General features: G+C 37.0%; 1 protein-coding gene across 1 annotated transcript; it reads right to left on the bottom strand.

Annotated features, from left to right (window-relative positions):
• Nucleotides 1-1,578: 1,578 nt before the first annotated feature.
• LOC138701069 (cytochrome P450 9e2-like) lies at nucleotides 1,579-27,856 on the bottom strand. Its single transcript, XM_069827623.1, has 8 exons — nucleotides 27,717-27,856; nucleotides 17,458-17,683; nucleotides 13,532-13,813; nucleotides 11,286-11,530; nucleotides 7,430-7,610; nucleotides 5,576-5,797; nucleotides 4,988-5,239; nucleotides 1,579-1,896 (listed from the first exon to the last, which is right to left on the bottom strand). Exons 2-8 carry the CDS (start codon nucleotides 17,672-17,674, stop codon nucleotides 1,730-1,732), a joined length of 1,566 nt encoding a protein of 521 aa, XP_069683724.1. The 5' UTR covers nucleotides 17,675-17,683; nucleotides 27,717-27,856; the 3' UTR covers nucleotides 1,579-1,729.

Here is a 27,856-nt window from a genome sequence, read left to right as displayed (position 1 = left end):
CTGCCTAAAAATGCTATTTTAACATTGGTACAACAATGTGAGATGCGATGGTTTCAAGCATTAGGAGAGATTCAATGATACGTTGAACCAAATTGTGTGAAAAGAATGGTGACTTAAGTAGTGAGTATATTGAAACTATAATAATGTACAGCATGCAGACCTTTCTAGTCTGGTTATAATGGATTGAAATCTTGTTACATATTGTTCAAGTACTATAGTCTTAGAATAACTTACCAGTAATTGAAATTACATTGATTTAAGCACACTGTACGTATAAACTTTCTATCTCTACGTTTCAGAAACTGGGAAGGTAATGTTGCCAAATTTTAAGTAAACACGAATATTAAATTAAGATTTCTTTCAGTGGTCATTAACTTACTGTAAAATAGTATAATATTACTTTCATAATAAATTTTGGGTTTAAAAGGGAGAAATAGAATAAAAGGAAGAAGTATGAATTCAGAATAGAACGTAATTTTTAGAGAAATTTAATAAATTTATTAACATTTTACAGGTCATTACATAATCTCTATTCAAAACAAAACATGTTTCCATGGAAATACTTAAATGAACTTTTTAAATCCAAATTTCCCTGAATTAAATAAAGTTTTGAAATCTAAAGTTTTCACACGCTCAATTTGGAATCTGTAAAAATATAATAAAAAATGAAGTTTTGAAATATACATTTTCCACATAATCAATTTGGAATATGTAAAAATATACTAACTTCAGAGCTTTCGATTGAAGCTACAATTTTAATTTGATTCATTCTTTAAAAAGTTAAGGTGAATTAATAATAAAAAAACTACTGACAGAATCAGAATGATGTGTAACTTTCCTCCAAAAATATGTCCATGAAGTGTACGAAAATAAAGTTCTAGGTTACCATAGTTTAGAATAAGGGTTGGCAATCTACTGCATACTTGTTTTACTTGGCAAGCAGAATGATTTTTACAATTTTGCCGCAATTGCTCATCACCAGTTGTCACTGTTTAGAGGCACATGTATGGTTCACTGATGATTATTCAGGGTCAGATTATCTGGGTTGTGTGACTGTGACTTCTCTCTCTACCATGTTGTTGACTTACATAGCTGAGAACAAAAGTGTATTCAAATAAGGATAATCTGTACAAAAAGTTTCTTCTTCTCTTGTTCTTCAAACAACTTTCTCCTGGCCTCTGATGTTCAGTAGCTGCCACTTTCTTCATCAGTTGGCATATCTACTTATTCCTGTATTTCACACTTTGTTGTCCCAGAACTAAACACTTTTCCATGTTCATGTTCATATTTCATTCTAAAACACTGCTGAACAGTAGTAACGGAATTTCAACTCAGCCAACTACAAAATATATAGTACATTCTTGTCCTGCAGTGTCGAAATCATTCACTGCCCTTGGCTGAAGTCACTCATGGTGCATGCACTTGAACAAGGTATGAATAAAAGTTTGTGAGATTCCTTTTGCAATGGTGCCATTTGAAAGTACTATAATAAATACTTTCTGGGAGATACAGATATATAATTTTGGATACGTTTTATTTGTAACTTATATTAATTTGGCACAGTGCTCATAAAAGATTGCTAACCCCTGTTGCCCACTTCACCTCGCTACATCATGGTGTTTGTTGTGGTTTTCTTTAATGTCTGTGAAATATTGTTTGGGCTGCTTTTGAAGCCACCATACCCAAAAGCTGATCCTGCTTCCACCATTTTATACAAATAACTAAGAAACTACTTCATTTTCTCCATATTGAGCCATATTCCATTCTCTGACTTGAGGAGCATGGAGAACCTGCTGAAAGTGTAGGGAACTTCAGTCTTTGGTGATGGTTTTAAGTAGAAGTCTTTGATAACGTGCACCATTGCTATCTTGGTACTCATCAGTGCAAACCTTGTCCCTGTGAACAGAAATCAATTCTAGAAAATACAGAATAAAATGATGTACACTTAGCGGCAAAAGAATGGGCCGGCCGACAATTTCTAAGTTCCAGAGACATAACATTGCGCATGCTCGTCTCGTCAAAGCCATAGTTCACCAGGTAACACATAATTAAACCATTTAAATTTGCTGTATTTTGTTTAAGAGTCTAAAATATGTTATAAAATCGAATGGTAGGTTGATTCTAGATACATCAGGGCCCTTGAAGAGTGAAATAATAATAAAATTGATAAATACAAAATCAACTGGAGCGAATATGAATAGGAAAACCACGTATTATGCCAAACTGATATTAACAGTCACAGTAGCGTAAGTCGTTACGGCATTGGTCTATTGAACAAGTTGATAGTAGTAGCTCAAGGTTCGAATCTCCCCCAATCTATTTTTTTTAATTACAAATTTGCCATCATATGTGTCTCGCAGAGCTATAATTATGTGGCGATATCTCTTAGAATATGCCCAAACTCTAATAAATAATAAACCTCCCTTTCTCTTTCAAGCAATACTGTTATCTGTTAATACAATGTTCTGTCTCGTCATTACGCTTGAAGATGGCACAGAAAACCATGACTCATTCCCCTGGTTTGCATAGGTTATTCTGCATATGCTACTCTCCGACAGGACTGCTCGTAAGGTTCACCACATTATAGATGGACGACTTTCAATGAAGAGACACCACAGCAATGCATTGCAGTGGGTTATGTTTACACGAGTGAACCGCGCAATAGCACTTTGCATTTCTATCGACCAAGAGTCGGCCCATTCTTTTTGCCGCTAAGTGTACATCCAAAAGTTTTTGTTTGGGATTATGTTGAAACATATTGCGTAGGTTGCTGTCTACTTTTGAAATTTATAAAGAGACGAGTATGTAAATATATCCAATATTTCACAGGAAAAGAAGATGAAGATGACTGTAAAGCAAAAGAAGAAGAGAACAAGATCAAAATTACAAAGACAAAAATTCCTAGATGACAATAAGAATGAAGATAAAAACATATGATGATGATGGTGCTGATGGTGACGATTATAATTATGTTGAAGAAGATAAGAATAACAGTGGAGACGAAGATGGAAAAATAAAAAATTAAGATCAGAATGAAGGCGAAAATGATGCAGATAAGAGTAACAGTAGAGATGAAGATGAATATAAGACATTAAAAAAAATCTCATATTTTGAGAGGAGGTAGGCCTAGTATTCATAAAAGAGGTCTAATAAACATGGGTCCTTTGAAGAAACAAGCACTATGAAATTGGTACTGTAACAATAGAAAATCTTAATGTGAGATCTCTGCTAGCTTATTTTTGGGTATATGTCACATCTGGCTATTTACTCTTTTGTTTACAGCATTATAGTATTAATTTTAGGACTTATTATCTTAGAAAGCATGTTGAAATGCTCAGATAGTCAATATAATATAGTTTTATTAATTCAGTCTAATTGACATATCACAAATATAAAAAGTCAATGACACTTACCCATGTAAGTGATCATTGTGTACTACACAAATGAATCTGTCGGAGCTAAAAGGAATTAAGTCAAAATATGAAGTTTTGGGTTGTGCAACAATTTGAACAACTGATGTCATGTGCATAGAACGGTGGAAGAAGGAACTAAGACTTTTAAATATTCTTTTGTCTTCTATAACATAAAAATATAATATTTGTGTTATTAGTGGAATATTTTTTGCTTCTCCTGAAAAGTTGTCAAAAGTGACTTAATTCCTTTTAGCTCCAACCGATTCAAATATAATAACAATTTAATAAATTTTAACATTGCGTCATATAGGAATCTCTACATAATAATTAATATATTTCAGATTGATTTCACCATAACAAGTAACGAACCATTGAGACAAGACTAGCAGTAAAACATCCAGTTAATGAAATTATGAAGTTTAAAGAGGAATGAAATGTTTTTATCATGTTCACAGTTTTATGATGTTATAATTTAAACACAACACAGCAGTGCAGCCACAATTTTATATCATTATTATGTATTACACTTTCATATCTGTACATTAATTTTAGATTGTTAATTACCATAAGTCAATTTTAAATAGATATTATTTTCATTATAAAAAAGGTTGTGATTAATCATTTGTACCACAATAAAAGGTTGTGATTCATCATTTGTACCACAATAAAAGGTTGTGATTAATCATTTGTACCACAATAAAAGGTTGTGATTAATCATTTTTACCACAATAAGACAAAATATACAAGATATTGAATGTAAAAAAGCCTGATGATGCCCGAAGGGCGAAAATGTTTGCTTAATTTTTATATTTGTATAGTACACAATGATCACTTACATGGGTAAGTGTCATTGACTTTCTATATTTGTGATATGTCAATTAGATTGAATTAATAAAGCAATATTATATTATATTATATTATATTATATCATATTTAGGACTCATGTTTATTAGACTTATTTTTTTTGTTTTGATGAATACTAGTTCCTCTCAAAATATAAGACTTTTTAAACACTCTGTATATGGAAATAACTTGAAGACAAATATGAAGATAAAGATAGCATTGAAGGTGAGGATGAAAATAAAGATAACATGTAGACAGATGAAGATAACGTGAAGAGAGAGAATATATAAAGATAACATGAAGACAAACATAGAGAGAACAAAAAAAAAAAATAAAGATAACAAGTAAAAAATGAAGACAAAGATAACGAAAGAGAAAATGAAAGTAACACCGAAGATAAGGTGGCAATGAAGATAAACGTAGGCTATAGATAATAATGAAAACAAAGATGAAAGTATGAATAACAATGAAGTCAGATGCAAGTAAAGACGAAGATATCCAAGACGAAAATAAATATGAGAATCAAGATGAAGGTAAAGATCACAAAGAGGAAGATAAGCTATAAATAACAATTAAGGCAATGATAAAGGTGACAGTGAAGGTGAAGATAAAGGTAACAATGAAAGATAAACATATTACAACAGTAATACAAAGATTAAAATGAATAGGAAGAAGATAGTTGGATACTTTTGAGTTCTTACAATGGTTGTATATATTTGTAATGTCCTTACCTATACAGTTGCGAGGACCAGCCCCAAAGGGCAGAAAGACGTAAGGCGAGCGGGCGGCCTTCTGTGCAGGCAGAAACCTGTCAGGGTCGAACATGTCTGGCTGTGGGTAGTACTGAGGGTCATGGTGCAGCCCCATTATGGGAATGGAGACACACACACCCTCGTCGAGCTCTATATTGGTGCCTGGGATCGTGTAGGGCTGTGTGCCAACTCTGTCCACTCTGGCCACAGGCGGGTGCTTCCTCAATGCCTCTGTGAACATGAAGTTACCCAGAGTGCATCTATAAATAATAGCAATATAACTGATAGCTGTGAGGAATATTTTATCGCTAAAATATTTAATCAAGGTAACCCCATTTTAAATAAACAAATCAGCAATTCTACAAATCCATTATATAACTTGTTCAAATTAATCACTGTAAAACAACCCCCACCCGTAACCACACAAATAACCCCCTCCACATCTTCGTTGTCTTTTGATGTACATTAGAATATATACACTATGTCTACAAATTTACTGTCGAATAAGTAGAAGTATATTCATCCACACGCTGTTCTTAACCTGCCCATAGATTCACTCTCGCTCACCTAGCAGCACCATCTCCAAGTAGTTCATCTCCTGCAGGGCCTCGTATGTGCACTGTCCCTTATATCTGCCCAAAACCTCCTCAACCTCGTTGCGCAGCTTTTGCTGGATGTCCTGGTTCAGAGCCAGCTCATAGCTAGCGAACGTTAGCAGAGTGCTGGATGTCTCGAACCCAGCGAGCAAGAACAGCAGCGACTGGGCAATGATTGTTTCCTCATTCAGCACTGAAAAAAAATAATCATCAACGTAATTGCAATTTTTAAATTGATATAATGAACTTCAGACCCTTCTGTAAAATAGTAACGACAGTTTAACAGCTGAATAGTATTTTGGTGAATTATCATAATTGAATAGCTCTTAGGTTGGACTTATTTTACGAAATACTTAACAGGCGAATTCTGGTGTGTCATTATAGAAATTTTTATGTCAACAAATTTAAAGAATTTTTTAAAATAGCCATTGGACTATTTCTATGACACTTTTTTTTTTTTTTTTGAGATTGAGTATATGTGAGAATTGGAAGGAAGGAAAGAAAAAGAGATACACAGGCAGAGAAATAAATTGCAAGTAAGTAAGTGATGGTTTTAGAAATGAAAATTTTGTGCAGAATAACTTATAAACTTCAGTCTATTGCTAGCCTGGCCGAGTTTGTAATTCTAAATTAATACGGAATAGGTATGGTAAGACTTTCTTGTGTTAAATGTAAACGAGGTACATTGAAATTTAACACAGGAAAGTCTTACCATACATATTCCGAAGTGATACAGTGTTAAAAGTTGTGTAATCAAGATGTACTAAATTAATAATTGAAATATCAGCTAAGAAAGAGAATAGGAGGAGGAAGAAGGCGAGGAGTAGTGTTTCTGACTGGTACTTTCGGCCTGAAAAGAACATGGGTGGAGGATAGCACAAGCATGCCACTGATGTAGGTAAAAGGCAGCTTCTGTTACTGCTACTAGTAGTGAAAACATTTCACACACCAGTGATGCTACTAATCTTCTCATCAAACAAGTGATTATATATGTATGTCATATTATTACGATGTACCGAAGTACATAATTCTATTTCCATGCAGGACGGATGTTTAAGACGGCACTCATTCCGTCGTATCCCGGCACTTAGTCACTCGTAATGAGTGCACCTCTGCACATTAGTGTGTTGGACTTTGTGCCACTGTCACACATCTGTAACACAGTGCATGAGGGTTGGAAACTAAGAGGATTCACTGAGAGGATTCAAACTGGCATCTGAATTGGGATCCAGTGTGGCTTAGTGGATAGAGCGTCCAGCACGTAAAGCTGAAAACCCGGGTTCGAATCCCGGTGCCAGAGAGAATTTTTCTCTGGTCCACCGATCCTTTATCATATGATAACGCAGAATTACTGCACAAAAATATCATAAGTACTTCGGTACATCGCAATAATATAACGCAATAATATCTAAACTAATGTTTTTGACGGGTAGTACACAACCCCTGAGTAATAAACTATAAAAATTACACAGTACGTACCCTCACTCATAAGAGTGGCCATATCCACCCGTTACTTCAACCTCCAATCATGAAATATACAACGAAAAACAAGTGGCAGTAGAAAACGAAGGAGAAGAAAAAGGAGGGAAGAAAGAAAGAAGAAGATGAAATTGAGAATATTGCAGTGGTTTTATTTCAGATATTATTTAGGATAGGGATTTAGAATTATCCATCTGACCGTATTGTTGATTTCATTCTATATGGTAATGAATTAGCATGTTGCCAGTGGTTTTGAGCTTTCTAATCTCTAAATGTATCAGAATGCTTTCCTTATTTGTAGCTTATTCAATACTCTCAATGCTCTATCTCGTTTCTCTGGACTCACCTGTAGCAGTCTTCTTCGTGCTGCTCTTGGTACTGGTGTCCTCAGTCTTACTCATTCCTTCTTCCATTTCTTCTTCAGCAGCGTCGAGCATCAACTGTAGGAAGTCATTCCATTCCTGTTCCTTATGCTGTTTGCGATATTCCTTTGTTTTTTTGACAACGTCCACCAAGAAGGTTACAGCCTGAAATGTATAAATGATTTGAGATTATTTATAGAAATAGCAAATTCATGGCCAGATCATGTTATCCTTGTTTTTATGCTATGTATAACGAGTATTCTTTGTGGTTAATGACGTGGTACATAGTCGTCTGGATCTCTCCTGTCATTGCCTGAAGGAACTGTCAAGATATTGCTCAATAAACACACTTCTTTTCTTTAAAATTGTGGATGTAGAGTAAAGAATACAAAAATATCGGTCTCACGAAAATTACACATACTTTCTTATTGCGTATTTTGCAACACATAGTTCCTTTATGATGCTGATATATATTTCCGTTCATAGATTATTTTCTTGAACTATCATTCAACAGATATACATGAATGAAATCCTTTGCTGTCCTCCAAAATAAGTAGATTGGCTTTATTTTATTTTTTTCTCACAAATTTAGAGCTCTGGAAAATTGAAAATTGCATACTGTTATTGCAAGTTATCTTGAACCTTACATCCCCTAAGTCTGTCTTTCGAACTGCTCGGTACGGCATGTACTCATCAACGTAACGACAGGGCAAGGATGCCCCTCCCTCAGGTAACGTGACTTTTCAGAAAGCGTTGGTTCTTTCACCTTACGGCTCTCTACTGTAAAAGAACTTGGTTCAATACAAACATCACCTTCTCACGATACTCCGGTTTTGAGAGGAGAATATAGTTTTGTAGCAGATTTTAATTAACCTATAATGAGTAAGTATTTAAATATGTTGTTGTCTAGTGCCTTGCATCTGGCAATGAAGCCTTTAGCAGAGTATTTAAATATAATCGTGTGTACACTCCTCTCTCATCCGGGCTGGGGACCGGCAATGGCGGAGTAACTATAGCTATTTCTATACATTATACAGACCTGCATGACTTACGCCTTCAGCTAATATGTACATATTCTTATAACAATATTTTACAGGCTTATTATTTGAATTTACATTAATTTACAATTATACACAATCCATATCCCTATCATTGCTGCCATCATCACTTGGCCCAAATTGATTATTTCGTCAATGGCATCATCTATTCGGAATTATCTTCTTAATCGCAGGTACTACTTTCTGAACAAGATAGAATTCTTCGATTGTATCCTGAATGACGTGTTGATCGAAGTCTTCCACTTCAACTTTACACAAGTCCTAGTTCTGGAATGAAATATGTTTTGTAGAACTATAACAAAATAATAACTTACTACAGTAATTAATTATGTCGCTTACAGTACACACACTATTGTACATAACTATTATAGCAATAATTTCTAAACATTGCATACCTATTCTTTCCCGGAGTAGTGTGAGGTTCATTCGGTCGTAATTCAATATTATTCTTAATTCTCTCCACGGAACTAATACTTTTGCCAGAGTATTTAGCCGCTCTGTCATATTCCTTATCAAGAGGTTCCAGCAAACATTTGTTTAATTTTTCCTCCTCGCAACACTTAATTATATTTGCGACAATTTCTATTTCTCCGCTGTGGATAACAGCGTTACTTTTTCTCCGCGGTGGTGTGATTTCACCATAATTACTACCCTGTAGTTCCTGCTCCATGTTAACACTATTGGTACGCAGTGAAAGAAATAGTTCTGTGTTTCTCGACAAGAGATTATGATGCGGAGCATGCGCAAACAACTCAGTTGGCTCCACCTACGTTATGCGCTTCCTTCCCTCGCCCCTCTGTCCCCGCTCAGGAAGTTCAAGATAACTTGCAATAACAGTATTTGATTTACAGTGGACATCGTGTAATCAGCTTATAGCTGGACACACGTGTTAAGAAGTAAGTAACATGCACTTTTTATACAGCCATAAGTGATATCTGTTCATTTATAAATTTTAAGATTTAAGTGATAGATGTAATTAATTTTACACGAATTTACATAAATAACTGTTCGTGTATTAGTTTCTAACTTTATTTTGACGTGCAATATCTATATTCGACATACACTAATGAAAGAATAAAAGGGTTTTGTGAAACGAAAATTCACTTCGGTTATCATAGAAATGCTTAAGTGATAACGGATAAAATAACTGTGAACGAGTCCATTCCTATATACAAGGGGAATCTGCGTATATACATAACGTACTTGGGAAAGTTTATTATAATCCATAGGGAGGGGTTACAATATATTCTAAAAATAATATTATTCAGTTGTGATTTGATATGGACGTGAAAAAAACGCGTACACAATACATGGGTAATTGTAAAAACTTAATACAAACTTGACGTTATTCACATACAGATTAAAAAATAACATTTTTAGTATAACAGTTCTTATTTGTCCACTTAATAGTAATGTATTATTATTATTATTATTATTATTATTATTATTATTATTATCATTATTATCATCAGTATCATTGCTATTCATAGCGTATTTCATTCCATTCATTAAACACACTTAAATCTTACAGCAAATTGTATTTATTTTTCCTAATTCCATTACCCAGATTTCTTTATAGCCACTCTACTAAATCACGGGGACTTTCTCAAATCGTATGTCACTTTTTCTGTTTACGAAAATCGACTTTTAAAAGTATTGATTCACGAACGGATTAGGAGACGAAGTGTGCGACAAGTTCTCAAGCATTAAAAAATATTATGGACTCCAGTGGTGTAGCATGAAATTTTGAGCAGGGGAAGCTAACTGAAGTTGTCTTTCATGCAATATGAGAAAACGTATTACAAAAATACAGTCTTAAAATAAATAGTAGTCAATTTCAAGTCAGCAGTCGAAGATTGGTTAGAACATCGTAAGTAACACCAATAAGGCATGACCTCAAATGATACGTAGTAAAATATGATTTCACGGTTTACACATATCTCTAACAAATAGACACGTATAAGTATAACATTAGCTCACTCCCTGTCATGCTTAGAGAAATCACAATATTAGTATCATTACGTAAGTATGCGTCTGTCTTTTGGTTGTGTCCTTCATTGACAGCAAGGGAGTCGGTCATTTGTTTTTTAAATCACACTTTTGTTCGTAAGTCAGTCTTGATAATACAATTGTCCTAAAAAATTCAAGTAAATTAGTGTCAGGAACTGTTATTTCGCTCATTATTTATTATATCAGCCACAATGCACACTAACACTTCAACTGAACACAACTGACGAATAGGGATAACTCGGAAACTACTTATTTTAAATGTTAAAGCTAGCTTCTTTTCGAGCCTTGCGACTAGGGTAGTTTAAAAGGGATGGAAAATCTGCGGGGTGGATTACACAGAAGAAACCGGTCTGCTTGGAAGCTGGTGTGTGCAGGCTTCTTGTTTACTGCTGCATCACAAATCATCCTGAGCTGCCGCATCACAATATTTAACGCGTAAATATAAATTCTATTAAAATTAATAAATAATTTTCTCCATAAACTGCAGGTTTATTATGAAATTATTATTAACTGGGGAAGCTAAGCTTTTCAGCTTACATTGACGCTACGCCACTGATGGACTCATTCATTGTTCTGTCTACAAATTTCGGCTTGGGCGGGAAGCTAGCTACCCACAAATACAATCTGAAGTCTTCTGTCAGGAACAAGAACAATTTTCTTTTACGTGACCTAAATCTACGACACGGACTTAACAGGTTTACTTCACTCTCGGAGGATGCCATGCCAAGGATTTTGATCATATCTCAAAATTGTCGTATTTTGTTGAACTCACCTTCTTGTTGAGGAAGTTGAGTGGGAAGAAGCGTGCGAACTGTGGCACAAATAGGATGACGAAGAAGATGAGGATCCTCTGCGGTAGCGAGATGTCGTTGAAGGTGGCGGCGATCTTGACGAACTCGGCCTCCGGGTCTTTGAGGGAGTCACACTGCACGCCGAACGCGCAGGACGCGATCACGTCCAGCGTGAACCGTCCGAACAGCTCCTTCATCTCCAGCTCCACAGTCGAGCCAGCCTTGTCTGCAACACAGACGATTAGAGCTTTCATATCTGTAGATCTGTATTTTCACACGAATATGTCTGTGTGCACTGACCTATTCTGTCAATGTTCACAGAATGGTTGTAGGTTGGGTAATCAAGTAGTGAGCAGTATTTTATGTATTAGCGCTTTTATTGCAGAGGTTACTCAGCATCGATATTCTACTTTGCCGACAAATTTAGCCAGCAGCTTTTTCTTTTCGTTGATTATTTAACGATGCTGTATCAACTACTGTCCGTTACTCAGGAGAAGACGAGCGGAAAGAATGTGACCTTCTTGACTATCGCTGTTGATTGTTATAAACATCTCTCAGATAAGCATCCCAGTAGCCAGGTTATTACTCGTGCAGGAAACATGAGTAACAGTGCGTATGGAAATTAAAGCCAAGTTGAACAAAAGGAGACCTAATGTTTCCGCTTACTGCAGTACAAATATTGCATATGTTCTCTTACGTTATCTGTTCACATCCCTTCCTCCTCAGTCCGCTCTCGTCTTCTCCTGAGTCACCGACAGTACTAGGTTATTTAGCGTCGATGAGATTGGTGATAGCGAGATGGTATTTGGCGAGGTGAGGCCGAGGATTCGCCATAGATTACCTGGCATTCACTTTGTGGTTAGGGGAAACCTCGGAAAAAACCCAACCAGGTAATCAGCCCAAGCAGGGATCGAACCCGCGCCCGAGCGCAAATGCAGACCGGCAGGCAAGCGCCTTAACCGACTGATTATTTAGCGTCGATGAGATTGGTGATAGCGAGATGGTATTTGGCGAGGTGAGGCCGAGGATTCGCCATAGATTACCTGGCATTCACCTTATGGTTGCGGAAAACCTCGGAAAAAACCCAACCAGGTAATCAGCCCAAGCGGGGATCGAACCCGCGCCCGAGCGCGACTGCAGACCGGCAGGCAAGCGTCTTAACCGACTGAGCCACGTCTGTGGCCGCCAGCAGCTTTTCAAGGACATGTTTCTTTTAGGAGTAAATGTAGATCAAATATGGTAAAAACACATTTTTTTATTGCCTTATTTAATAGCAGACTTAATTTGTCTGAAGAATCTTCCCTCAAAATTTGAACCCGAATTGTCCTTTAAAAATAAAATACTCAGTAATGCGCATTGTCACGCCCCTTGCAGAGGAGTATTTTCCCTCATTTTACCGTAACTTACGAGTACATTTTTCAATACTCATGTTCCTGTTTCTCAAGAACCATTTGAGATAATTCTATGAAACTTATCATGATTACACTATAATTTTATTGAGTAAATGAACTTTATATTACAGTAGAATTTATTATTGTGAGATAGGTTTTCTTTTTTTTTTTTTACCTTAGAAAGAAAAATTATTAACATTTTAGAATCGAAATTCAAATTTTTTATATAAAAAAGGAGAGGAATGAAGAAAACTTTCTACGTGACACAGTATTTTATATTTGTGTTTTTCTGAAGAAAAAAATTTCAGACTGTCTCATTAAACACTCCATAAAAATGTACGTAAATTTATTATTGCATTACTCTTTTGAAAAGTCCAAAAATTAAAAACTAGATGATAAAAAATCAGAAAAAATCACATAAATTACCACGTATTATGCAAAATGTCATAGCTCTAGACGCAGTACTTCAGGAGATATTAATTATTTTGTAAAAAAAATACGTTTGGATCTACATCTGCCCTTAGGCGTTATAAATCTACGACAAAGGACACAGATTTACTTCCCCTTTGAAAGAAGCTGTGCTAAGAATCCTATTGCGCTTTAAAATCCAGTGCTCTAGGCCAGGTTTGAACCTACGAACCTCTACTCAATACTCAATACAACTAGGTAATCGAGGATAAGGAGAAATGAAAAGAAAGTGATGAAGAGGAAAGAGAGGAGGAGGTGAAGCAAGATTGAGAAGAATAAGAAAGAAGAAGACTAGAAGAAACAAAGTGCGATAAAGGCTGATGTGGAGGGAGAGAAAGAGAAAAAGGGAAGGAGATAAGGAGGCTGACCTTTTGTCTGTGTGCGGAGGTAGGCCGCGAGCTGTTGGCCGCACTGGTCCACCAGGTTCTCCATGGCTTTGAGCTTCCCCGAGCTGAACGTGGGGGTGAGCAAGGACCGCACGTTCTTCCAATGCTGCCCCTTGATGTTGAGCAACATTTTCTCCGTGTACGGCGAGTTGCGCACACGCAACGTGGGCCGGTCCACGAAGGAGTCGAAGTCACGCACCATCACGCTCTTGATCAGCTCGGGGTCGCGGAGCATCAGTGTCGGCCGCCTTCCCTCGTAGAACCCTGGTTAACATAACACAGATTATTGGGTTTCTATTGTGCGTACTTTTGTTCTTATATCGAAGACACAATGGGGAAGTGGAACTAAACTCTGAAATCCCCTCTCATGTCCATCCCCCTTCACTGTCTTATAAACAAACGCACAGTGGACACTGCATCAGTGATGGATTTCAGGCGACCAGCAAAAACGAAGGTTCGTAAAAGCTATGATGCAATCTCTCTCTGAGCAGTGCTTAACTGCTGGTCTACTCGTCTCAGCCGAGGAAGATGAAGTGAGGAGTTAAGGTAAGCGTTCACTACATCGTATCGCACTCATCGGACGAATCGCACGGATCGGAAAAAGACTATCTTTGCTGTAATTTTTATGTAACCGCGTTCACTACATCGTATCGGACGCATCGCCTCTCGGCAAATCCGTCCACGTTTCTCGGATGGGCAACTTTTTCGATGCGTGCGATCATGGCCTTCTTTAATAAATCAATTTTAATTGGTCAACTGTTCCTATTAATCTATGTTGTGCCATGTTCAGTGTTGCGCCAAAATGACAGACGGAAAACTTATTTCGCGTGTAGAAAATTGCGAAGAATTATATAATTTGAGGCGTTCCCATTACAGTAATCAAGTCGTTTCTTGCAAATATGTTATGTAACCAATATTTCTTTCGTTTCTTACTCTTCAATTAAGACGCATGAAGCAATTACAAATTATTATTCGCTAACAGACGTAATTAACAGACCTAACCTCAACTCCTCTGTTTTCAGCAATGTTCTGTTGATATCGACTTGCTTCTTGCAAAGATGAAAACTTTGCACCTATCAGACAATACCTTGAGCTGGATGGACTCCTACCTACGGGACCGCCAACAGTGTGTTTCACTTGATAATCAATTCTCCCAATGGCGATACACAAAGGCGGGAGTGCCGCAGGGCTCCGTATTAGGACCACTACTTTTCTCTATCTACATTAATGACGTATCAAAGAACTTACAGTATTGCCGATATCACCTCTATGCCGACGACCTACAACTTTACATACATTCCAGACCCAATACGATCAATGAATCGATTGACAAGTTAAATTGTGACCTAGCCACTGTCTCCACTTGGGCGGCCAATTTCGGACTCGCACTTAACCCAAGTAAGACTCAAGCCATAATTATTGGACATAAGCGTGTAGTTAACTCCCTTAATAACAGTAATCTTTCAGTTGTTACCCTTAACAACACGCTAATCCCTTATTCATCTGTCGTAAAAAATCTTGGCTTCTTTTTTGATAATAATCTAAGTTGGAATTTTCAAGTTAAAGAAACGACAAAGAAAATCTGTTCCTCCTTTCACTCTTTGAGTCGCTTGAGAAACTTCTTGCCCCAGCAACTAAAACTTACCCTAGTACAAACCCTAGTAATGCCGCACTTCGATTATTGTGACGTTTTGTTAAGTGATCTAAGTTCTGAACTGTCAGTCAAGTTACAGCGAGCTCAGAATATGTGCATCAGATACGTGTGCAACATCCGACGATATGATCACATATCACCGTCCTTCGCAAGTCTCTCGTGGCTCCGACTTAAAGAACGCAGAACTTTACACTCTTTGTCTTTACTCTTTCGAATTCTGCACACCTCAACACCAAATTACCTTTCGTCTCGTTTCTCTTATCTATACTCTAACCACGACGTAAATACCAGATCACTTATCTGTGGCACGCTAAATATACCTCTTCATAGAACATCTTGTTATTCCTCATCTTTTACAATATCCACCTCGCGTCAATGGAATTCCTTGTCACAAAGTATTAGGGGCTGCAAGACAACAAACACCTTAAAGAACAGCTTAAAAGATAACCTTATTAGCATTTCACTCCAATCTTACTGATTTAAAATATTACTGACTACACTGTTGCTTTTTTTCTTTAGACATCATCCTGATTGTGCTGCATTTTCAAAATTGTCTCATAATAATCTCTTTCTATTATCTAATATAATTTGAAATATATTAACATTCTATGTATTTTAGTTTAATTCTGCTACCCAGTTTATTTCAGTGTTTAATTAATAGTTCATAGTATTTTGTTGTTTAATTCGTAAATAACTCTTGTATACATGTAACTCTCATCTAAATCAAATTGTTGAATTCTTTGTAAGTTCATGCATATGTATATACACTTTTTGCTGGTTGTGTGGAAGAGAAGGCCTTACGGCCTTAACTCTGCCAGCTAAAATAAATCATTATTATTATATTATTATAATATCGTACGACGTCATGTTTTAAATAGCTGATAGGGGAATCCGATGAGGTGGAGCCGTTACAGTGAACGCACTGCACTTAAAATATCCGTTGCGTGCAATTCGTACGAGGAGTGCGATACGATGTAGTGAACGCTTACCTTTAAGGGGAAGTCTGTATGATTCAATTGAGCTAATAGCGCCCAGGCTTGTTGGAGACTACTTTACAGTAAAGTTGTGAAAGGGGGAGGAGACGCTATCATTCATTGGAGTGATCACCAGGGAGCAAAAGCAATTACAAATTATGTGTGTGTGTCTAATGTCTACCCACTTCACTTAACGTGATTCGGATTCCACATACTGCGGATAGATGGCAGGATTGTGACCCATTTTTCAAGCTGCACACCACTTCTGCGGGCCACGTTATGCATGATGTGTATCTGTGGAGAGTTATGTCGTGTATTGGATGAGTGTAAGTGTATTGTAGGGAATGGGTTAATGGTGGAAGAAAATTAAAGAGAGAAAAGCAAAAAGAGAAGTGAAAGAAATAAAAAAAAGAAAGTGGTAGGGGATTCTGTTGTTTTATTTCGTATTTAATTACTATTTTTTTCCATCATTAGGGACATGGTTTACGTATTCATTTGCAAGTGCAGATTGCATAGCACTCCACAGATGGCAGCAATCGTACGCTTTGATATGTACAGCATCTAGTCCATAGGCTTTCTTTTAAGCCTCACATGAATAAAATTGCTGCCAAAGGATATGCTATGTTTCAACGTTTGTGTCCTTTATTCAAGTCGCCATCGCTGAGTTTGTGGACTAAGAAAACTTTCTATATAACAATAATCAGAGCTAGCCATATCCAGCTTGGTCATCTGAGAAGACTGCGTGGTGTACAAAGAACAGTTCTGCGCACAATTGCTGGAGCTCATTACACAACATCCAATAAATTTTTACATGAAGTTTTGGACATAGCATCAATTGAAGAGCTTTCGGAAAATTTAAAACTCAGATTTATACAAACATTGAAAAATCATCCAAATCCTCTGCTACAGAAGTTTAATCATCAAGCATAAAGAATAAAACCCAAGTTATACCAGCCATATCTTTTATAAATTCATCATGGATTAACATCAAGGACTGAAGAACTAGACTGAACAATTTCAAAGTGACTATAAATTAAAGGAGGAGTCAAAAGCAAGTCAGCTTGATCTCCGTTCATGTAGACTTTCAGTGCAACAAGATGTTGGTTGGTTGGTACAGCATCTAGCGAAGACTCCTTGAACTTAGTGTTACGCTGAAATGTTAAATTTTCTCATCAATTGAACAGAGTTGTGTAACAACAGACCAAGCAGCACAGTCACTTTCTAGAGATATTGAGGTACTGTATTTAGTGGAATTTAATCTACAAGTTAGGTCCTCTCACCTGCGTACTTGTGGCCCTCGAAGCCTTCGTAGAGTCTCTTCTGGAACTCGTGGAAAGAAATCCTGAACAGGATCCTGTCCTTGATGTTGCCGAAGATGATGGTGGGCTCCAGGTAGTGTATACCGAGCAGGTCCCAGTAGCCGAACGTGTTTGTGCAGTACAAGTAGAACAACACGAGTAGCACCGACAGGAGAATGCACCACGCTTCGAAGCCCATTGCGTCGACCTACACGATAAGTATTTCATTAATTCAGCCCTTTTACTCAATATTGCCAAGAGGAGATTTACAAGGAATTAAAATCTGCAAGATACGCTCCTCGATCAAAGATTTCCGACTTCACCCGAAGTTGCTTTCGAATTCCAATCAACTATCTTTTTTTTTTTATCATAAATCTGTCATTCTTGGTGTCTAGGTGGTCCGAGGTTTGCTAGTTGAACACCGCCGAGGACTGTAAAATTCTTAATATGGCTTTCTCTGCAAGGGAAGTAAAACTGTGGGTCCCGTATTGTATTTTTATGGCACGTAAAAGAAACTGACTCAGACGGTTTCAGGTTAAATTCCTCGGCCATTTTTAACTTGTCTATGGTTTTTTTTATCAACAGGCTTAGCATGTTTGTCACAAGAGCTATATTGTATGGAGTAGTTTCTCCTGGTACTTTAATGACGTCATTCAAAGGCGCAGACAGGTTACAAGAACTCTTGAGTTCTGACTTGTGTTATGTAGAAGCGCACGTTGTTACGTATGTTTGTATGTTGATGAGTTCATTGTGATCCAGTTCAGTCATAGCGAAGATGCACCAGGAGAGAAATTCCCCCGTCAATATCTACACTACAGTTGTTTATTTTGGAATTTGGAAATAATTATTTTTGTGTAAGGAATGGTAACACATTCTTAGAATGTATATTTTTTGTCATTGTAATAGTACAGTAGTTATTTCAATAAATAGGTGTAAATTATTATTTGTATATATGTCTAAAACTTCTGTTGTATATTTATTATTAGAGTATTAATTCTGAAATTCAGTTGTAATCAATGGCGTGGCAAATAGGATTTCTTCAAAACGTTTCGATTGTGCAAACCGTTAAAATTAAGTTGCAGTATTGTTATGATACGCTCCATTATATAGTCCCGTCGCTCTAATTTCCGGCAGCCAATCGCGTTGCATGTCGGCTACATTTAAACGTGTGCGTCTTGTGATTCGCTGAGGAAGACGTTATTCATTTCTTAAGGCTCGATAAATACTTAATATAATCGCCCGCCATTTTGGCTCTTTCGTTGGCGTTCGCAGAAAGCACACGAAGACGTTATTTGCCGCTCAATTATTTGCTGAATTACAGTGCGTTTGATTTATTATCATAGGAGCTACGACATGATAATGTTTAACGGTGCGACAAATAGATTCCTCGTATGGTAGCTCGGCAACGAAAGAACAAAAATGGCGAACGATACTACCTATCTAGACTTTATAGAACCTTCACTTCCTAAGACGTAAGCAAAGAGGAGGAGTCACGCCGGGAATAACAGCGTCGCGACTATAGCTATTTTACATTCACCGTAAGCCTATTGTACCGCCACTTATGCAGTGAGCGCCAGACATTTGAACTCCCTTCATGCAAGGCTGTATTCCTCGATAAATTCAACGTGACAGAAATGCGAAGCCTGGTTATCAGTGATAAATAATGAGAGCTCTAATGTGATTTCTGTCTCTAAAGCCATTACTTTCGTTTTAGTGCTCCAAATTTCCATGTTCAATTGTGATGCTGTTACATTTTATTTATGGGTAATAATAATAATAATAATAATAATAATAATAATAATAATAATAATAATAGTGGCTGGCAAATTGTTACTGAGTATTGATCTGGCAAGAGAAGATCGACAGTTTCCGAAACTCTCCCCGACATGTATAGCAGACAGACGAACGACTGCAAGCAATTTTCTCGCCGTAACTTTTCTCTTACACAGTCACATCTGCCGGACAGGAACAAATAATAATTAATGGCATAAACATGCAGTAAAAGAAACCGTGTCAAGAGAATGACATACTTTTCCATTCTAACGTTTCAAACTTTACGCAACAATTCAGCTTATTTAACAGGTTAATAATAACCCCTGGCAAGGCAGCCCATAAAGGGTTCAAGGCCGTTTAGCCGACCGCTGTCTTCACGTCTGTCTCAGCAGAGCTAGATGATCATCAAACAAGTTTGGGTTTCTTTCGGAAGGGAAGTACAGTTGGGAGGCCCGTGTAATAGATTTATGTCATGTCCTGAATTAAAGGACTCCAGGCCCACGGCCACATCGACATCTGAAGGCAGCATGATAGTCATATGAATTATCCAAGTGCACGTGGCTTGTCGTACCTCCACCAAAAATCAAAACCACATGATTTGGTACATGTTGATAGTAATGGGCAAGGTTTTACAGGAATATGTTGCTTCCCTGTTATGACACAGCGTTACCAGATGGCGGGGCATTTATAAGACCGTACAAATGTTGCTTATTTTGTGGGCTGGCGGGAAAAATCCAACCAACCTCTATTGTAATAGGAAAGATTACCAAGATATATTAAATATGTAAATAAAAACATGACAAAAATAATGACTGAACCATTCATCAAGAGTTATTCAATAAATATGAAGGAATTAAAAGTAATAAATATATTTAAAACTGTTCAATAAACATGGAGGGATTAAAATAATAAATATATTTAAAACCTGAACATTGTAACATAACATATGATTAAAAATGCTGTCATCATTTACATATTTATGATACTTACTTACTGGCTTTTAAGGAACCCGGAGGTTCATTGCCGCCCTCACATAAGCCCGCCATTGGTCCCTATCCTGAGCAAGATTAATCCAGTCTCTATCATCATATCCCACCTCCCTCAAATCCATTTTAATATTATCTTCCCATCTACGTCTCGGCCTCCCCAAAGGTCTTTTTCCCTCCGGCCTCCCAACTAACACTCTATATGCATTTCTGGATTCGCCCATACGTGCTACATGTCCTGCCCATCTCAAACGTCTGGATTTTATGTTCCTAATTATGTCAGGTGAAGAATACAATGCGTGCAGCTCTCCGTTGTGTAACTTTCTCCATTCTCCTGTAACTTCATCCCCTCTTAGCCCCAAATATTTTCCTAAGAACCTTATTCTCAAACACCCTTAATCTCTGTTCCTCTCTCAAAGTGAGAGTCCAAGTTTCACAACCATACAGAACAACCGGTAATATAACCCATCACCGTAAAAAACAGCTTGTTACGAAACCTAACAGTAAGCCTCGGAATGAGGGAAAACGCAGAAATTCTAGTTGAAGCAAGTAAAGCGATAGGGTTGGAAGTAAATCCCGAAAAAACTAAGTATATGATTATGTCTCGTGACCAGAATATTGTACGAAATGGAACTATAAAAATTGGAGATTTATCTTTCAAAGAGGTGGAAAAATTCAAATATCTTGGAGCAACAGTAACAAATATAAATGACACTCGGGAGGAAATTAAACGCAGAATAAATATGGGAAATGCGTGTTATTATTCGGTTGAGAAGCTTTTGTCGTCTAGTCTTCTGTCAAAAAATCTGAAAGTTAGATTTTATAAAACATATTTATGATAGGCCTATATATGTATTTAATATAATTATGTTATGGTAGTCCAAAAAAAACTACTTTACTTAAACCGTAAATTTTATGAATGCAGTCAAACATATTAATTTTGGGATTATCGTATTTGTAATCCGGAAAACTAAAGTTCGTCTTATTTGGTTCCATCTTAAATTATTTCATTATGTTTGCTTTTCCATGACAGCTGAAGAAAATTAAATATGAACTGTACTATAAGTCTAGGTTTAAAAATAACAAGCTGCTTTAGGTAACTTGGCAGAAGTTTCTTAAATTTCTACACTCGCAACTAGCTGTGTGCTTCCCTGTATCGAGAGGAAAGAGCATTAGAGGCAAAGCGCCGAACAGAAGAAAAAGCATAAGAAAAATGCTACATAGGTTCATAATTATTATGCAGAAACTTGTCACTTTACGTGTAACTCGCCAGCATTTATTTTGTTGAAAGACTTTGCACTCAGTGAAATATTGTCGAATCTTTTATCTAGCTTTATTCGTATGAAATTAATCAATGTTGAAGGATCGGAAAATGCGTTCACAGAATTTTAATACGTGTGTTACAGTTAAAATTTGAAATCTAATTTTATATAGAAATATCGGGAAATAAAACTGTAGCATACTGCAATGTGGGTTTCCACCACGAACTAATTTTACCTCCGAGTTACTGGAAACCATTACAGCGTATGACTGGACCTTTTATTGCATTCACTTCCTACAGTTTTATTGCTCGGAATTCGTGCCAGAGACATGTGTACCGGAGTTTAGAAAACATCGACCACTCCCTCAGAGGCATTGTTGCGTCTACGACCAGAAAACAAAGGTTTTCACACAACAATGACCTCTTTCAATGGCAACCCAAGGTTAGCGTGGCGGGCACGTATCCGGCAGTCCTGCTGTCGAAAACCTCTCTGGGATGAACATTGTCTTAGGTACTGTCCCAGAAAAAAAATGGCCCGATTCTTGAAGAGCCTTGCGGACCATGATTTAGACCACAACGATTTAACAACGATTTTCAACCAAGTATTATTTGAATTGTAGGACTATTACATGGAGGTATTTCACAACGAATGCAAAAAGCACGAAATTAATCAGAAAATAGATCACATTAATGCCTAAGAGTTATTATTAAACAAACGAGATACGATACGACAAACCTCTTAAAGGGTCATTCACAATGAAAATTAAACATAACGTAAGCGTTAACTTAAAAATGTAAACGTTACGGTAAAATCAAGAACATTCATTATGGGAACATAAACATAATCGCTAAGATACTTGGTAAGCATGGAAACATAACAACGACGCCATTTCCTCATATTCTGTCGTATTCATCAGCGCTCCACGATTGTGTACTGTTTGCAAATCACGTAAGCATAAGCATGAAAGTTTGGAGTTTGCAAACTTTCATGTTAACGTCTAACGGAAATGTTTATGTCAATGTTTATGTAAATCATTGTGAATGATCCCATTTGATAACCTGGCCGCAAACTTCTGTGTTTATGTTACCGGTACGGTTATGTTTAATTTTCATTGTGAATGGGCCTTCTGATAGCTCTGTTCTAGTGTACTTACTGTATTCTACTCGCAGACTACAAAGTTGACGGTTTGGATACTGTTGAGGAAAGGGTCTTCTTTAATAATTAAATATGCAGGTTATTTTTCGTTTACCATCATTCTATTTTACTGCCCGATTTATAAATATTCATGTACTATTAAGACTAGGGGCGGCCGGGTAGCTCAGTTGGCAGAACAACTGGCTACGGATTGGAAGGTCCGGGGTTCGATCCCAGGTGGTGACAGGATTTTTTCTCGTTGCCAAACTTTCAGAACGGCCCCGAGGTTCACTCAGCCTCCTATAAAATTGAGTACCGGGTCCTTCCCGGGGGTAAAAGGCGGTCAGAGCGTGGTGCCGACCACACCACCTCATTCTAGTGCCGAGGTCATGGAAAGCATGGGGCTCTACCTCCATGCCCCCCCCCCAAGTGCCTTCATGGCATGTTACGGGGATACCTTTACCTTTCACCTATTAAGACTAGGTCAATTTTTATCGCATCTTTTCAAATGCTTTTCGGGTCACAGCAATCGATGTAAAATGAACTTCAATAATGCCAGAGAGATAATGTACCTTCTTTGGACCACTGAGCATACACAATGCATTGAATCTGGAAATTAAGACTGGTAATTTTTTTGAGGGGGGGGGGCTGTACAGGTTCGGAATTAGAAAAATGGGCCGATTTTTTGTAGCAGTCCTCCTTTATGTAGGCAACAAGCTTCTCAAGACTGTCCACAAGTAGCATACATTTAGGCGCCCTTATTTACAGCACATGCGCATTGCGTTGTATCTGTAACAGTAAAATGAAGTCGCCCAAATTTTGTTTCTGGGATTGTACATGTCTGGAGATTTCTTAACTCACATTAACGAACGCACGATGTGGTTCTCGAAGTGTAGGTTAGGCACGATATCGTAGTAGTCGTGGTGGTGGTTGTGGTGGTGGTGGTGGTACCCAAGCGCTACGTCACCCAAGGAGTCCACAGTGTTCCGAGCACCGATTTCGTTGAACTTTCATGAGGTCAGTCTACATAAATAATAAAAGAAACAGTAGTCACCCAAAAATGCTGTCGAATGTGCCTTCATTTTCAAACTTTTAGTTTTTGAACGTCCTTACAGCTCTCATTAGATGTAAAGTAAAGGTATAGGGTTCTATAGGCCTAATATCAGTAGCGCAATGGATAAAGTTCTGGTCCAGCAGCCATAAGGTTGATAGTTTAAGTTTATCTGTTGACAATCGGTTACTATTTGATTTTTTTTTGTATTCGTATTCTCATTTTTTCTTTCAATTACAAGACTGCCCTAGAAGAGTGGAGTTTCAGAACCATTTTGTAAACAATTCATTCCAACACGTTCTGTGTAAGTAATAAATATACCAAAGACTGCTAAATAGTTCTGATACTGATAAGATAAGTAAAGCAACGTTTAAGAAGCATGATGGCAGTGTAAGAAGAATATACATTGAAATGATGGAAGATAAAACTTCGACGAGTGATAACAGACATGCAATTCGAAACCTGTGTTGACGAAAAGGATGATAAACAAAATATTATTACAGACGTCATGAAAATATGCTTCAATGTAGATCTAATTTATTTCTTTACTTCCTATATTCTATTACTTTCATTTCATATATTCAGAAAATATTTTTCCTATTAAGATAAGCGTGTAGTTCATTAATGTCCATCAGTGTGGAGTAACGGTTAGCGTGACTGACCGTGAAACAAGCTGGCTCGGGTTCAAGTTCTGGTTGGGACAGGTTACCTTGTTGAGGTTTCCCGGGTTTTCCCTCAACCCATTACGAGCAAATGCTGAGTAACTTTCGGCGCTGGACCGTGGACTCATTTCGCTGGCATTATCGCCTTCATCTCTCTCAGATGCTAGATAACCATGCATCAGTTGATAAAGCGTCGTAAAATAACCAATTAAAGACATTAATTAAAGTTCAAGTTTGTGTGCCCTCACTGGATATTATTTTTCCATGATTTTACTTAAAAATAAGAATGAAAGAAACTGACAAAATACATTAACTATAAAAATACAGTAGACGTAAAAAATTAGAATAAAAAATATAAAAAAAACATTAGGGAAATCGACGGGATTGAACTACCAGCCTTAGAATTATCATGCTAGCACCTTACCCACTATGCCACGCAATCGCTTTCAACAAAACCTGCTTATTCAAGCTTATAATGACTATAAGAAACTTCTAAAGCTAATGTCTACCAGTAATTTACCGGTATTTAAAATGCTATTTATATTTCCTGGTATACCACTTTCTGTACTAATATAACATTAGTCTGAAATAAAATATATTTGTCTGTAACATATGAATACCTAATACCAACAAAATAAGAAGCTGTCATGAAGGTAACACATACTTTCTATATACAAAGACTACGTCACTAAAAAATAAAGAAAAATACGTTTTTGTAAGCATTTCTTTCATGCCGAGCATGGTTCCGATGTTGAAGGTTTTCATAAATCTATTTTGAAGGGAGTTGGGAGCGAAGCCCCCCAATTAATACTTTAATTTTTCTAGCGAAAAAAATAAAGAAAAATACGTTTTTGTAAACATTTCTTTCATGCCGAGCATGGTTCCGATATTGAAGGTTTTCGGAAACTTATTTTGAAGGGGGTTGGAGGTCGAAGTCCCCCAATTAATACTTTAATTTTTCTTGCATTTTTTTTACATAATTAGCGAGCGGCGCCCACAATTCCAAAAATGGTTTCCTGGTTATTCAATTACGGCGTGTTAGGGGACGAAGCCCCCAATTAATTATTCCACTCACAATTTTTAGATGTAGAAATGTGGATACAATTTACCAAACAGCTTTGGATGTGCATGTTTGAACACGAACTCAGCGATGTACCCTGCGTAGTGTTTTTCATCTTCCCCATTTCAATTGCCACATCTTTATCAGCTATTTTTTTTGGGGGGGGGAGGGGGGTTGCTTTATTTCGCGATCTAGACATGCCTCTCGACAAAAAGAGCTCCAATTCATTACCACTATTGTTTTTGATGTAAAACACGACTTCAAATCACGGCGTATATATTTATGTCGTTAATACACTTTTAATTATTTATCTTTGGTGTAAAGAACATCTTTTTTGTGTATTTATGTTTGTTCTACTCAAAAAAGTGATGAGTACGTTCGCAATGATATGGATACGTACGTTAGAATAAGAACTCAACGTTGTATGCAGCGTAATGTTCTTTTCTTTCTTCCGTATCACGGAATTTTTGCACGAATTTCGCACCACGCACGTTCTATGTTCTGTGTGGCTATGTGGTCCTGTGTTTCAGGATCAGTGAAATTGTACGAATGGTTGACTGTGAAATGAGTGTGGCCTCCATCTTTCAGACAGTTATATGACTTTCAACGATCACTGGTTATTGTCGAAGGTCTACCAGAAATTATGTATTTTTTAAATCACAACAGTTTCTTTATCCCTTTTTTCAACGGGCATAGTACAAATTCTTTTTGGATCATTTCTTCCCACGCCACAAAAATTCATTGTCCTTTATTATTCTCCCCACATTGTATTTTCTTTTCCCAACTTTTGCCTCGTCTGTTTCTACTACCACGTCCTTTGCCACCTAATTTCTGGGTATTCTATATCCCGCAGTTTAGACATACCTCTCGGCAGAACGAGCTCCAATTCATAATTTTGTTTTTGGTATTAAACAAAGGTAATTTTCTAAAAAAGTTTGTTTTGGCGGATCTCGCTATAACCGTATGTACTTACTTACAAATGGCTTTCAAAGAACCCGCTCTCACATAAGCTCGCCATCGGTCCCTATCGTATGCAAAATTAATCCACTCTCTATCATCATATCCCACTTCCCTCAAATTCATTTTAATATTATCCTCCCATCTATGTCTCGGCCTCCCCAAAGGTCTTTTCCCCTTCGGTCTCCCAGCTAACACTTTATGTGCATACGAGCTACATGCCCTGCCCATCTCAGACGTCTGGATTTAATGTTCCTAATTATGTCAGGTGAAGAATACAATGCGTGCAGTTCTGCAGTGTGTAACTTTCTCCGTATGTACACAAATTTAAAAACATCATTCAGTCCTAAATGAACTTTACAAAAGAAAGTGTATTTGTACACAGAAATACAGGAACCACACCGTTTTGTCTTGATTTTTCAATAAAACTCGTCTGAAACATCGAAATAATTTTAAATCCCAGTTTCCATTCGAAATGTTACCACATTTTTCACATTACACATGATGCTGATCATTTATATATTTAATATTATTTATCTCCACATTTTAGCCTTCAAAGGTTGGTAACTATGCCTTTGTGGTTAGTGGATAATTTGTTTGTTGCTGCAGCAAGTTTGTGATTTAAAAAATTAATTTCGAACGCTCTTGTACCTACCTACTATAAAATAATTTACTAATCTCGTATATTGAAGACGTAATTAAATTTCGCAGTATAGTTTAATAATCAAATATAAATAAGCATGGAAACATAAAATATTAATGCATAAAGTACGTAGGCCTATGTACCAGTCCAGTGGATAAAAGTAAAGCACAACCATCTTAATGCGCATGCGTCAGTGTGATTTGAGATTGGTTTGCGCTTGATCTTCAAATTTTTTGACCATCAGAAAATGGTTTGGCGACGGTTTGATATGCTGCAAGAACGCCGGACTTAATCAGCAAGCAGTCAGAGATTGAAGTTATCACTGTACGAACAGTAAAGTCGAGGTGCGCATGCTAATGACGGGTGGAAACTGCTTCAGAAAGAAACCTAATGCTAGTCTTTAATATTCTTTCGTTGTACATGGTGACATCATCCATATCTGTATTCTCAGATAACAACTTCCTTAAAAGTCCAGATAAAACAATGATTTTTATCAACACTAAAAAGCTGGTATTTTGTGTCGAACCGGTGTAGGTTTATAAATACGCATTGAAGATTGATTCTAATTCCTTTACCTTGATATCGTCGGTATATGCGTGAGACATGACTTTGCTATATTTGCTTATAGCTCACAAACACGCATATTCATGAAATTCGGCAATTAGCACCAAACATAACCTAAATTATTTTTATTTAATAGTTGCTTTACTTACCGATTGAGGCGCTGCCGTTCGGAAGACCACAACAATGAAATATTACAACAATGGTATGACGTAAGTCACACACGGCTCCTTATAATAACTGATACACAAGATAAGATGACGAGCGATGAAACTGCGAATCGAGTCACAGC

Source organism: Periplaneta americana, chromosome 6, assembly GCF_040183065.1.
Source record: "Periplaneta americana isolate PAMFEO1 chromosome 6, P.americana_PAMFEO1_priV1, whole genome shotgun sequence".
NCBI lineage: Eukaryota > Metazoa > Arthropoda > Insecta > Blattodea > Blattidae > Periplaneta > Periplaneta americana.
This window is presented reverse-complemented; position numbering and strand designations above follow the sequence as displayed.

Excerpts from the sequence above, each read along its gene's own strand:
- LOC138701069 (XM_069827623.1), bottom strand. The coding sequence starts at position 17,674 with ATGGGCTTCGAAGCGTGGTGCATTCTCCTGTCGGTGCTACTCGTGTTG. Across the intron at positions 7,611-11,285 it reads TCAACTTCCTCAACAAGAAG|GCTGTAACCTTCTTGGTGGA; the intron begins GTGAGTTCAACA and ends TATACATTTCAG. Across the intron at positions 1,897-4,987 it reads TGGTCCTCGCAACTGTATAG|GGACAAGGTTTGCACTGATG; the intron begins GTAAGGACATTA and ends TTCTGTTCACAG.